Below are 13,534 nucleotides of genomic sequence, written 5' to 3'. Positions count from 1 at the left end.
GGGAAATTATAATTCACAGTATGCTTGTAAAAATTAGTTGTATAAAATAAGAAACGTATATAGATAAATATCTGTATTAATGCATACATACATCTTTTACTAAACTTATTTAACGAAATTTTTTATGTTTTTAATAACTGTATTAAAAAACTTTCTCCTAAGAAAATTATTATATGTAAGAATCTAAATTTACATAATTTAAAATAAGAATATGTATTATATATGAAATTATCTACCTGATTTGTTATATAAATTTATTATATCATGAAACGATTTTATATAACTTACAAGTAGCACTTGCATACTTTTTATTCCATTGAACTATTTGAACTTTTCTGTTTCGTGTATTCATGTAATTTTCATCGTTTTAATTTTTGTAATAAATAATTGCTTATGTTTTATCATCATTGGTGGGTAATTATCATTATTAAATTACTGAAAAATATTTTTATTAAAAAAGTTAATTCTAAATATTTAAAATTTTATTTCAAAAATAATCTATTATATTTTTAATGTAATACAATTAATCGTAAAGTAAGTTTACTTATAACAGGTTTAAACTATAACCTGTTAATAAAATTTATTACAATATAATAGTATTTGTCCAGATTTGTATAATTATTTAAAATAAAATTGTTTTTCTCTGTTACTTCCGTTCGATGTCAATACATAGGAAATGTAGTTTCCACCATCTTGATGTTCTTTAGCAAGAGGGACTTGTAGGCTCCGTTATGAGGTACGGGTTGTTCAAAAATTTTCAATTACATATTAATAATATTTACTTAAATGTAATTTGTTATTTTGAACATAAATAAGAAGATATGTACCGACACGAAAATGTGTTAATTAATTTGAAATATTATATTTTGTACATTTTATGTTTGATAATTTGTTGACGACTGACCACATGGTTCCGTGATTAAAATCTATAGTTTTTTAATAGCTAATTTGACATATAATAAACCACAGTTAATTTCTAGCGATTGTTATTTTATGAAAATTAAGATAATATTTTGAAGGTACAAAATTGTGTTGTATGTTAATAATTGCCTACCACAACATAACCTCACTATATATGTTTCAGTTCTTTGAAACTACAGAAGAGGCTTGCAGCCTCTGTTATGCGATGTGGTAAAAAGAAGGTTTGGTTGGATCCGAATGAAATCAATGAAATTGCAAACACAAACTCCCGTACGTTTGTTTTTAGACTAAATTCTCATATTTGTTTCATTACTGTTTAATATATATGAACTTTTATTTATTTATTTTTTTCAGGGCAAAGCATTAGAAAGCTGATTAAGGATGGTCTCATAATTAAGAAACCTGTTGCTGTTCATTCAAGAGCACGAGTTCGGAAAAATACTGAGGCTAGACGTAAAGGACGTCATTGTGGCTTTGGTAAAAGAAAAGGTACAGCAAATGCTCGTACACCACAAAAGGTAAATAGAAGTTTTCATAATTATCTGTTTACTAATTTGATAGATTTAAATTGTAATAGACGTAAAATTTAATAATAGCATTAAAATTGAATTATCTATTTTTGCAGGATTTATGGATTCAAAGGATGAGAGTTCTTCGTAGACTTTTGAAGAAATATCGCGAAACGAAAAAGATTGACAGACATCTTTATCATTCCCTATACATGAAAGCCAAGGGTAATGTGTTCAAGAATAAAAGAGTTTTGATGGAATTTATTCACAAAAAGAAGGCTGAAAAAGCGAGAGCAGATATGCTTTCGGAACAAGCTGAGGCGCGACGTACTAAAGTTAAAGAAGCGCGTAAACGTAGAGCAGAACGTATTGCTACAAAGAAACAAGAATTGTTACAATCTTACCAACGCGAAGACGAAGCCGCAGCAGCGCAAAAAAAGTGATCTAACAATTTTACAGATTGTTGTATAAATAAAATATAAAAAAATCTTATTCTATTTTTTATTCAATTATTAATTTTTGTATCCCTTATAAAAATGAAACATACAAAATATGAAAAAATGGAAAACATCCATTAAGTAAATGAATATTATTCTATCATCCATTATTCCAATTTGTAGAGGTGATTTGTGCTAATTTATTTTTATATTTACTTATATCAGAATATATATGTTTTATTGTTGATTTTGTCTATTTTATTTGATAATCAAATTTTTTTATATGAAAACAAATATACATTTAATATTTATAAAAATTTTAATTCACCGCTAATTTGTTATTTATGTTGTCATAAACATGAATATTTAACTATTTTCATAAATTGTATGAATGAAAAAAATTGCATAAACAAATTTGATTTTATTATATCTGTAATCTATCTATAATATCTGTAAATATATCTGTAATATATCTGTAAATATCTTTAATGTATCTGTAGGTGGAAGCACGGTTACTTGTTAAGTTCGTAGAATATGGCGAGAATATTGAATACATAGTCAAAAGTTTACTAAAATTAAGTGAACATTATTCTTTCTACGACATACACTTTTAACTAATATGTATTAATTACAAGTTAAAAGGTATTTATCTTGAATACGATATATATAAACAAAAAATTATTTTATTATAATATCCATTTGAAATAACAAGTTCACAATAGGTTAGAAAAATAAAATTAGTATATGTAAAATAAAATTTTTGGATAAAAGAAATATTTCAATTAAAATACCTAATTAATAATATTTTAGACTGCATGAAACAATTTAAACACTTTGACAGTAGGCTTATTCAACAATAAATATTGTTTTATAATACTGTAAAATTTTAATTTCATAATAGACATATTTATTCAAAATGTTTTACAAGATCCATATTACAATTTTTTTTATGTCACCAGGAACTTATTAATAAATGAAAAGTTATATTTTAAGTAACATTTTATAGTATATATTGATTTATATAAATATTAAATACATGAATTTTTTTAAATTGAATTGGCCTTTCCAGCTGGATATTCCTGTTCGCATCTGAGAACTCATACAGTAATGATGAAGCATGAGGAACATGTCCGTAAATATTCCTAATTAGTATCAGACTTTAAATTAGTATCAGAATTTTTTCTTTTTTCTTTTCTTGTTTATTGTAAGATTATTTTTTGATATCTAATATTTTGGAAAATATTGCTAAATAATCAAGGAAAATTTATTTATTTGTAAAGAATTCTGAAATCAAGAAATCAGCAATTATACCATCTAAAATGACCAATAAAAAGAAGAACGTATCTCAAAAATCAAGGGAGGAAATAAAAGCAGAGCGTGAAGCAAAGAAAGTTGCAAAAGCTTTGGCCAAAGCAAAAGCTAAGTCCATTAAGATATTAAATGATGATCTGTCAAACAATAAATCTGATCCTTCCAGTAGTATTAAGGATACAAATAGTAATGAAACATCAAAAAATGTAGTCAATGAAAATATTGAATCTCCTAATGCAGTAACAGTAGGCAATGAAACTGCAAACATGTGTCAAAAAAATCCAATATTGGAGACTGGTAGTGAAGGAAAAAGCAAAGCAGAATTACGAGCAGAAAGGAGAGCAAAACAAGAAGCACAAAGAGCAGCAAAACAACAAGTTATGTTAGAAAGAAGTAAAATTAAAAGTAAGGAAGAGGACAATAGCAATAAGTCTGTAGTACATAATATTAATGTAACAGACAGGGAGAAGAAAGAAACAACACCTAAAAAAATCATTCAAAATAATAATACTCATGAAATAAATCTTTTCAAACATCTGTATCATGAAAGAAAACAAGCCATTGTTGATGTTCCTTTTGTTAATTCAAATATACATCCAGCAATAGTTAGATTAGGTACACAATATGCAAGTAAAGTAATTGTTGGTAGTAATGCTAGATGTGTTGCTTTTTTGGCTGTTGTTAAGCAGCTTATTCAAGATTTTAAAAGACCATCGCAAGCTGACTTTATTAGAGGTCTTGAAGCAAGTTTACAAGAATCTGTAGCATATTTGCATCATTGTAGACCACTAGCTGTTTCAATGCAGAATGCATTGAGACATTTAAAATGGCAAATGACACAGTTGCCTTCTTCATTGTCTGATGCAGATGTGAGTATTATTTTCAACTTTCAAATACATTTCTATAGAATGATAATTTTAAAATGATGTAAAATCATACATTTCAGGCTAAAAGTAAATTAAGTAATGCAATAGATACTTATATTCAGGAGCAAATACAACTTGCTGACAAAGCAATATCAATAACTATTCAAACTAAAATATCTAATGGAGATGTTATCTTAACTTATGGCTAGTAAGTACTCATTTTTAAACATTTTAAAATGTTTATACATATTTCTCAGTTGCAACAAAACTTGTTACTTTTAGTTCATCCTTGATACATAAGATACTATTAGATGCACATACTGCAACTAAACAGTTCCGTGTTATTGTTGTGGATGGAAGACCATGGTTGGAAGGAAAAGAACAGCTTAGACGTTTAGCAAGACATGGAATAGATTGCTCCTACATTTTAATTAATGCTTTAAGTTATGTAATGCCTGAAGTAAGCAAAAATAAATATTTTGTTTTCATTTTATTTCTAATACTTCTTAGAATTATTAATAATAACTATTTAATAGGTGAGCAAAGTATTTCTCGGTGCTCATGCAATATTAGCAAATGGTGCAGTAATGTCACGGGTTGGCACTGCCCAAGTTGCCCTGATGGCAAGAGCTTTTAATATTCCAGTCTTAGTAGCTTGTGAGACTCATAAATCTTGTGAACGTGTACAAACAGATTCTATTGTCTATAATGAATTAGGTGAATAGAACTTCATATGTATTTATATATTATTTATTTATTTGTATATTTTTATTTCTTTCTATATTGTTGATTTGCAGGAAATGCAGATGAGCTTGCACGAAGTTACGGAAATAACGCGAAAATATCATTATTGGAAAAATGGAAAACAAAGAAGTCGTTAAACCTTTTAAATATTACATACGACGTTACCCCAGCTGACTTAGTAACGGCTGTTGTTACAGAATTAGCCATTTTACCGTGTACTAGCGTTCCTGTGATTCTACGCATTAAACCATCGGAGATCTAACTTTAACTATACCAAAATGTATTCCTTAACTACATCACATAACGTTTAAACACCAATATAAAATGAATGATCGTTATATTTCTTATATCTATGTATATAAATTGGTTTTAGATAAAATTTCAAAATTATAATACTTTAAGAACAGAGAAATATATATCGTGACCTTTTTTACTTATACCTTCAAAAATATTAATTTGCTTATTATTATTGTATATTGTATTGTGTATTTTAAAATAAATTTCTGAAACACAAACTATAGTTATATTTTAATCATGTTTTTATATTTATTTAATGGTAAAATCGATTTAAATTTAAATGCTGTTTAGTTTAAACTTTAATTTAAATTTTAATTAGAAAATTTATAAATTATAGTTGGGAAAGAAAATAAATGAATCTTGAAAAAGTTTTGAAATATTTTATAAAATATTTTATAGATATAAAACATTGATATAAAACTAATTGTAAGAAGACGCCCCATTATGTTAATTTTCATGGTGCAAATTCATACTTAGAACTTAAATATCAATTCTTTAACACGTTCATGCTAGCGCTGTACATTCAACATAATTTTTGAATTTACTATTTTAAATGATACAGTTAAATTCTTTAATTGCATCGTTGTAATTTTAGGCCGAAGATCTTTATTTATTTTTGCGGGAAATTTGAAATATAAAATAGTTACAAATTTACATGTTATTTTACTCGTTGTTGGACTTTCATTTAATATGTGGAAATAGCTTTATTTATTTCTAGTTATATTAATTATCAGAATGCATTAAATATTGTAAGAGTTAATTAAAAAATATAATAGAATTTAAAAAAAGCAGAAAAGATTTTATTTATAATTTCTTTATGTTGATCTCTTTTTGAGCAATTATTTCAGATCAGTATTTATGACATAATATTTTATAATTCACCTATAATTTTGTGAAAAGAAATATTTGCTAAAATGTATGATATCTGAAGTTTTAAATACTCGCTTACGTAATGCAATTTTATTTCATATTATAAATTAATAACATGACATAAACATTATAACCTTACTTTTAATGTTTCAATCGATTTTCTTTTTCGAATTTTGAATAAAATGTTTAAACGATTATTTGGAATAAAATTTGTGATGAAGCATTTTAAAAGATCAGTTTCATCTCTTTTAACTTCAGAAAAAATTAATAATATGTTGACTACACATTTGAAACTTGATTGTAATACTATTAAAAAAATGAATGAAATTGAAAAGAACAATGTTGTTGTGAATGTTACAGAAGAACAAATTATTCAAAACTGTCTAATACTACAGGTAAACATAATTTATTTATATTATTGATAGCCATAAGTTGTATATCTGTGATAATTTTGTAATATTTTTTTTCCATTAGCATATGGATATACAATTAAATGAAATTTACCATTTGGTGCCATGTTTAATGCTTCGACCCATGATTGTGAGAAACAGGATTTTTATATTGAAGGAAATAGGTATAGATTGTATAGATTTACATCATATTCATGGGTATGTCTTGTTTTTGTGCAAATTTAAGTTTAATTTTATAATTAATTTTATTTACTACTTTAATAATTTATAATTTAATTTTCATAATTTGACTTTATAATCCTAAATCTACATTTATAATATATCTTGACATTAATCATAGCTATTTTATATTTTAGGTTTCCCTTAATAATGCGTAAATCAATAAAGCAATTTAAAAAGTTATATGTGAAAAAGTTAAATAATGAAAGTATTGTAGACACTATATTTTCCAATATAGTTATAACAAATAACAAAATTCATAAAAAATTGATAAAAATTGAAAAGCAGAATAAAGTGAAAGTAGGTGATTTTTATCAATTGTGTGTAATGTACTATAAAAAATTTCAGCTAGAATTATCTGATGAACTGGCTTTCAAAAGGAAAAGATTGAAATATCAGAGCCTTAAAGAAATAAAGAAGTTAGTACATATATTAAAATATACATGTGAGTTTAATGAAGATATTGTAAGTATAATTATATGCAAAGTGGAATAATAAGTAGAAAATGGTTTGATATGATATAATATATCTTGCAGCTAAGAAGAAATTCTTTTCTCTTGAATTTGAATGTAGATGATATTGAAAAATTTTTTACTGTGTTTCGAGATGTTAAAATAAATGACAAAACTATGATTGATATAGTAAAGAGATATCCTCGTATTCTTTTTTGTGACATAAATAATACAAAACAATTGTTGCAACTTTATGAAACATTAAAAATATCAAACAATTCACTTTATTTTTATGTAAAAGGTTTGAAAGTGAGAAAAGATAAATTTCTAAAAAGGTATGCAAGTATCGCGAACAATTTAGAATTATCTATATGGTTGAAGTACCCACGAATACTGAATATGATTTATTGTTACAAATTAGTTATGAATCGTCTGAATTATATACAGTGTTTAAATTATGTAAACAATGCAAATATTCATACATATTTATCAAATAAAAAAGTCTTTCTGAGGTAACTATTTTAACTGAATAAAAAATAAAGGTCATTAATAATTGTAGAGTAATATATATTAAAATTTATTAATAATTTATATTCTAGATTTGCAGAAGGGGATGTTTGCTCCACTGGTTCGAAGAGGCATTTGTTATATATTTTGAGTAAAGAGTTGGGGGAAGATAAAGCTCACATGCTATTATTGTATATACGAAGACATCCTTTTTGGAAATACATACCTTTGCAAAATATCAATGACATGTTACACTATTTAAAACAACATTATTCAATAGAAGATATATGTCAAAATATTCATATTATACTTTATCCAAGGTGAAAAAGCATTTATATTGCTTAAAGGTATTAAAACGTAATACTTGATATCTTTTTTTTATCACAGGTCAAAGATTGACAGTACATTGAAATTGCTGTATAAAGAGTACTCTTCACAAGCGGGATATAAATTTACTCCTGCACAATACTTGGCATTATGCTTGTACAAATTAGAAAAGAAATATCATTTTAGTGGTGATGCAGTTTGGCAAAGTGAAGTATCAGTTTTTAAATCAAATATTTATCAGGATTCATATGAACCTGATAACTTTGTTGAATATATAAATAATAATGACAATGAAGCAATTGATCTAAGTGGAACAGCATGGTTCGATTATCTTCTGCAATAATATTAAGTCCTGTACAGAAAATTATGTAAATAGTGTAACATATAATCAGTATCATGAAAATTTCAACATTACTAGCATTTTAAGAACAGAATATTAAGTTTTTGGCTATAGATAAATATAATCAATATTTTAATTTATTCAGGGTTGCAGATTAAAAAAAAACAGATGTATTTCTTGTCATTTAGAAGAAATTTGAATTGTTGACTTCAATTTTGATAGAATTATTTGTTTAGACTAAATCAATGACTTATATTTTTTACATTTTGTACATATTACATTTTCATGTAATAAGAAACAAATCAAAAGGTTGTTACCTTAAAACACTTCAGCTATCCCTACAAATATTTTTTAATATCATCTATCTTTTCAGAAATATTTAAGTATCATTAAGATTATAAATTAATTATCAAAACAATGAGCTTCTTCTTGTGGAATATTTCGAATAGTTCTATTTTTATTAAAAATCATTTTCATATACAAATTTAATATTAACGTACAAGATTATAATAAATTGTATTAAACTTTGTAAATATTTCAGAAGTTGTCATTTATTTAAGGCACATTATTGCCAAATAATTGATTACATATTTTCATTTTTAAGTGTATTTAGATGCGAGTAATTATAAACATCACAAAAAGAAAAACATATTACAAAATACACGCAAAATATCTTTATAAGAAATTTTATAAATTCAAATGATGTTTATACTCTCTATATACACGTATATACGTATGTTTTGTTATACACCTTAGATTATGTAAATAGGATAGGACATAACAATGCTTGTTTCTTGTGGTTTATCTAGTAAGTGTAAATAGAGGACAAATAATACAAAAGTACTCGCACGTCGTACAAATCTGTTTTTTCAAGGCACTGGAATGCTTTCATTTGACTAATTTACTTTTCTTAAAATACTTTGTTTCATACAGATACATTTATTATAAAAAACATGTTTCTTTTAAGATTACTTTTTTACTAAGAAAAATCAATGATTATCATATTCTTAATGTTAAATTTTCTTTCAAAAAGGTAACTCTTATTATTTCTATCAATTTTTAAGCTATATAATACAAAATCGAATTACATTGAACAGAATCATTTACAAGTATTACAAATAAATTTTATAAATAACAAGAACTTTGAGGATTCCTAGAATAGGACTTTGTTAGAAAGCTTCCTTCAAGTTCTTTTCTATTATCATGATAGCAATTTATAACAAGGTTAATTAACTCAAAGCCTTTTGTTATTACTCTAAATCCAACCTGATAACAAGTCCAAAAATCAATAAATCTCCTTAAGCACAACTTACACAAAACTGAAACTCTCTTTATAAAAACTCAGATTTAAAAGTTTCACTTAGACCTTATCATTAATTCTCAAACTTGTTTGCTAAGGGAAACCCATTCCAAACCGGAACCGCCAGTTGCTTTAAAGCGAGTCTAGACCGGAGGTTTCGAATCAGTTCAGAAAAGGAGGCAACTGAACATAGTTTTGTTGGTTGTTTGGCTCGGTTTTCACCATCACCTGTTCCTTCATTCCTTGACGTCCTTGGGGTGAATGCATTCCATATTCTTGTTTCTGATCCTGTTGTTGTTGCTGTTGTTGTGGTTGTTGGGTGTAATCAGGTTGTTCATGTTGATATTTATCCGCTGGACTAAGACCACTGACATAATCTAATTGTTTGTTTTGTTGATGTTCTTCCTCGGACATGGAGTTGGCTAGATGAGTAGGTGGTGAATGGGTGGTCACCATAGTCTGATAGTCGTTTCGTGTTAAAGGGGGTGGTGGACTATTACTAGCATTCATATAGTCTTGGTGCACACGCATCGTATTGCCTGATGGTGTAGAGAATAACGAGGCATCGTGCTGCGGAAGCATAGTTGCATACGAGTACGCCGATCCGTTATTACTTGGTCCACCAAAGGAGGTGGAGTATGGAGAATTAGACGGACTAAGTAGATTCAGGTGTGGCGCAAGATCGTAGGCTGGCGAATACGCCCAAGCATCCGGTGGTGCGGCTGCTGTTGTTGGAGAGGCGAATGGATTGAGAGTATTGTTCAATGAGGTAAATGATCCTAGTGGAAAGAAATGGAAAATTGTTTATATTAATTTATTAAACGTAAAGGTAATTTTTTAAAGCGAATTATTTGTATTAATACGTAGAGAATGAATATAATTTTATTGAAGTTTTTAAGTATGCATAGTAGCATAAACTGGATTTTATATCAATGTTAATTGTAAGTATTGAAATTTTTTATATCAATTATTGTAATTTCATGACATTATTTATGTCAATTTTTATGTCAATTATGTTAATGATTGTAACTTAAAATATAAATTACATATTTTTGTAGAAAGCATTAGTATTATCAATAGCTATATATGTATGACCTGAAATTGAATGGGTTATACATAGTTTTGAGAATGAAAGAGTGAATAATATTATAATTACAAATGAATTCTTATATGATTGAGAAATACATTAAAGTTTATGCAGGAGGTAAGCTATAAATTTTAGTCATTTTCATAATTTTATGATATACATATGCATCAACATATTTTTATTATTATTCAATTAATTTGAACATCAGTAAATAATAGTGTTAAATGAATCATATTTATGCAAAAATTTTGATATAATATTTAGAAAGAATTATTCTTTTCTGAATAATTAATAGTATTTTTATAATTTTCAAAATATTCTTTTCCTACATTTTCTTTGATAAAAAGAATAATAAATCAAGTATTATTTTATTAATGCAATTATTTCAGAATATATTTCTATACAAAATAAATCAAATCTTCGTGAATAAAATAAATTAAAATAAAACGGATAAAAAATTAAGAAATCAATAAATTAGATAGAAATTCGATAAAATTTTTACTATAATTACCTGATAAGCCGGGACTTGCTGAACCAGCAGCCATGTAACCAGCAGTTTTACGTGGAGGTTCTCTCTTCCGCCATTTTGCACGACGATTCTGAAACCAGACTTGAACCCTTGATTCCGATAAAGCGAGTTTCAGGGCAAGTTCTTCACGTGCAAAGACATCAGGATATGGTGCACGCTCAAATGCCCTTTCCAATTCCTCCAACTGATAAGCGGTAAATGTTGTTCTAAAATAATTAGTTTGCAAAATGAAAATCAAATGTTCATCGAATGGTAATAAGTTTCAGACTAATCTTTCTTTTCAACCAGACAAAACTAACATTCAGCAGTTTAAAATATGTTCCATGATAGCAATATCACGTTTTTAAAAATTTGTTCATTACTAGATGAGAATAATGTAATTAAAATTGAAACTAGAATCGAATGGTGAACAATTAATTTTGTCTTGAATAGATTAAATATTAATTTTAAATCTATTGACAAAGAAAGACGAAAATAAATACCTAGTCTTTTTCTTCTTGATTCCATTGTTGTCAGTCTTCTTCTTTGAGTCCTTCTTAGCTGGTTGTGCCTCGTTACTGACTGTAAAATGAACGAACGTAATTTAAATTCCCGGAATTATCCCTAAAAAATAATAGTTTAGCAATATGTTAATATTGTATCTTAAATCAGTTGTTACATATACAGATCTAATTTCAATCATATAGAGCCTTAACTAATCTTTAACTGCATGATATATTTTGGACGAGGTATAAATTCTCCTAATTTATATACTGAGATAAACTTCGGAAACTAATATTTTCATAAAATTAAACAAATTTTGCAATAATTTCTACAAATCAATGAAAATTCAATATTTTCGAAAAATTTTTCTATTTAAATATTTTCATAATACGTACCTGGAGCAAGAGTGTTCATCGGGTCCTCTGGTTTTCTTTTTAAAGGATTTCCAAGCTGCAGACCTTGCTGTAGCGTCGTTGAAGTCGGTGTTGCGGCGGTGGACGTCGAAGTGGTAACATCCTGTGTCTGAGGAAGAGGAGCATACATTCCAGCCAATTCCAGTTCCTTTAACTCCTTTTGCTGTTGCTGCTGTTGTTGCAAATGATGATGAGATGTCTGATGATGGGGTGGTGGACTATTGGAGGAATCCAATTTGTGAAGGTGGCCTCCAGTGGGCATTAAATCGCCACCGTGGTGTCCACCATGAAGACCGAGCATCACTTGAATACTGTGAACTCCGGAACCTCCTCGACCACCGAAGTCAGAAAATATTGGATCATCGAAGGGACCTCCGTCCATTTTTTCACCAATGAAGATTTTTGTAGAATTAAAGTCCTTTTATTATCTTCTTTCCTTTATTCTTCAATCGATAAATAACAATTTTAGATTATTTTTCTAGTTTTTAAATAATAATAATCAATAGATAACAAGGATAACACGATCCTTTTCTAAGAACTCTTGATGTTTTAATAGGCACGTGGCTTCATTATCAAAAGCAGATAGAACTTTTTCTTTCTCTTAAATAACCAGCAACTCTTTCCTTCACTCTTCCAAGTAAATTCACATTTCTCTTTCAATGGTTTCTTGGAACTTCGATTGTTTCCTTTTCTTAATTATTGCTGACTAAAATTCGAAGGGTCGTAAAAGAACTTTTCCTCTGTTACACGCTGTAGCTGTCTCAACAGTTCCAGTTAACTCCATTTATTTCGTTTCTTCAATCTCTAAATTTAATTTCAAATTCGAGGGTCTGACCAGAAAATTTTCTTTCTAACGGTAAACAACAATTTTTCCCATCGACCGTCGGTATAAATTCACAGTTCCTTTTCTTCCACACTTCTTTCATCCGTTCTCGATTCAGAATGGCGACAAATAAAAATTCGCCGATTGTCTATCGTCGTCCAGCTTGATTTCAAATTACCAAGATCAACGAGATCGGTTCCTATCCACTTCCTGCTCCCTTTATTACCACCGATTCCTCGGCTTCTTCAAGACCATCACCGATCAGGCTGGCCAATTATGCAAAAAGGCGCGCGGTGCGCAGGATGGCGGTCGCGTTCGCGCGTCCTCCGTAATGGAATCCGAGCCAATTGCGATCAATTGTTGCCCGGGTTATGATTAATTTTGATTAGTTCGAGCTAACGAAGCGAGCCAGTATCGTGTCGTCGACACACGGACAGATTGAAACAGCGAAACCGAATATTGGAGAACCGGAGGAACTTCCCAGGGATCAAGGCGTCCACGATAAAAAGAGTCCAGGAGGACGAAGATTTGTCGGTGTCTCGTTATATATTTCTCTTCTAATCGTCACGGGTTTCCCCTTTTCTATATATCGAGAACCGGGTGAGTTGATCGCGCGAAACAACAAGAGCTGCCTAACTAACCGGACACTGTCGCACTAGCGACGATCCGTTCTGACTCTGGCTAATCAA

General features: G+C 28.2%; 3 protein-coding genes across 3 annotated transcripts; 2 read left to right on the top strand and 1 right to left on the bottom strand.

Annotated features, from left to right (window-relative positions):
- Window positions 1–385: 385 nt before the first annotated feature.
- On the top strand, window positions 386–5,100 carry LOC108546264 (translation initiation factor eIF-2B subunit delta). The gene is made up of 12 exons (XM_017898252.1): window positions 386–410; window positions 674–736; window positions 1,085–1,191; window positions 1,276–1,439; window positions 1,547–1,869; window positions 2,496–2,509; window positions 2,937–2,995; window positions 3,148–4,047; window positions 4,125–4,252; window positions 4,327–4,504; window positions 4,581–4,761; window positions 4,842–5,100. The coding sequence occupies exons 2-12, from the start codon at window positions 732–734 to the stop codon at window positions 5,048–5,050; spliced, it is 2,268 nt and encodes a 755-aa protein (XP_017753741.1). The 5' UTR covers window positions 386–410; window positions 674–731; the 3' UTR covers window positions 5,051–5,100.
- Window positions 5,101–6,164: 1,064 nt separating this feature from the next.
- mTerf5 (mitochondrial transcription termination factor 5) lies at window positions 6,165–8,213 on the top strand (the record flags this gene model as incomplete). The annotated part of the gene is made up of 6 exons (XM_017898251.1): window positions 6,165–6,350; window positions 6,430–6,563; window positions 6,722–7,049; window positions 7,121–7,548; window positions 7,636–7,863; window positions 7,931–8,213. Coding segments are annotated over 6 exons (1,587 nt in total), but the record flags the coding sequence as incomplete, so codon positions are not given.
- A 1,423-nt stretch (window positions 8,214–9,636) lies between these two features.
- repo (homeobox domain-containing protein reversed polarity) lies at window positions 9,637–12,476 on the bottom strand. Its single transcript, XM_017898307.1, has 4 exons — window positions 12,005–12,476; window positions 11,609–11,687; window positions 11,109–11,332; window positions 9,637–10,289 (listed from the first exon to the last, which is right to left on the bottom strand). Exons 1-4 carry the CDS (start codon window positions 12,402–12,404, stop codon window positions 9,673–9,675), a joined length of 1,320 nt encoding a protein of 439 aa, XP_017753796.1. The 5' UTR covers window positions 12,405–12,476; the 3' UTR covers window positions 9,637–9,672.
- Between the last annotated feature and the right edge of the window lie 1,058 nt (window positions 12,477–13,534).

This window comes from Eufriesea mexicana, unplaced genomic scaffold (assembly GCF_001483705.2).
Source record: "Eufriesea mexicana isolate 0111107269 unplaced genomic scaffold, ASM148370v2 scaffold657, whole genome shotgun sequence".
Lineage (NCBI taxonomy): Eukaryota > Metazoa > Arthropoda > Insecta > Hymenoptera > Apidae > Eufriesea > Eufriesea mexicana.
The sequence above is the reverse complement of the archived record's forward strand: the minus strand, read 5'-3'. Positions and strand labels throughout refer to the sequence as shown.

Coding starts and splice junctions, on each gene's coding strand:
- LOC108546264 (XM_017898252.1), top strand. Junction 4,505..4,580: donor TAAGTTATGTAATGCCTGAA/GTAAGCAAAAAT, acceptor ACTATTTAATAG/GTGAGCAAAGTATTTCTCGG. Junction 4,762..4,841: donor TATTGTCTATAATGAATTAG/GTGAATAGAACT, acceptor GTTGATTTGCAG/GAAATGCAGATGAGCTTGCA.
- repo (XM_017898307.1), bottom strand. CDS start 12,404: ATGGACGGAGGTCCCTTCGATGATCCAATATTTTCTGACTTCGGTGGT. Junction 11,688..12,004: donor GATGAACACTCTTGCTCCAG/GTACGTATTATG, acceptor TTCATTTTACAG/TCAGTAACGAGGCACAACCA. Junction 10,290..11,108: donor AGCAAGTCCCGGCTTATCAG/GTAATTATAGTA, acceptor TCTTTCCACTAG/GATCATTTACCTCATTGAAC.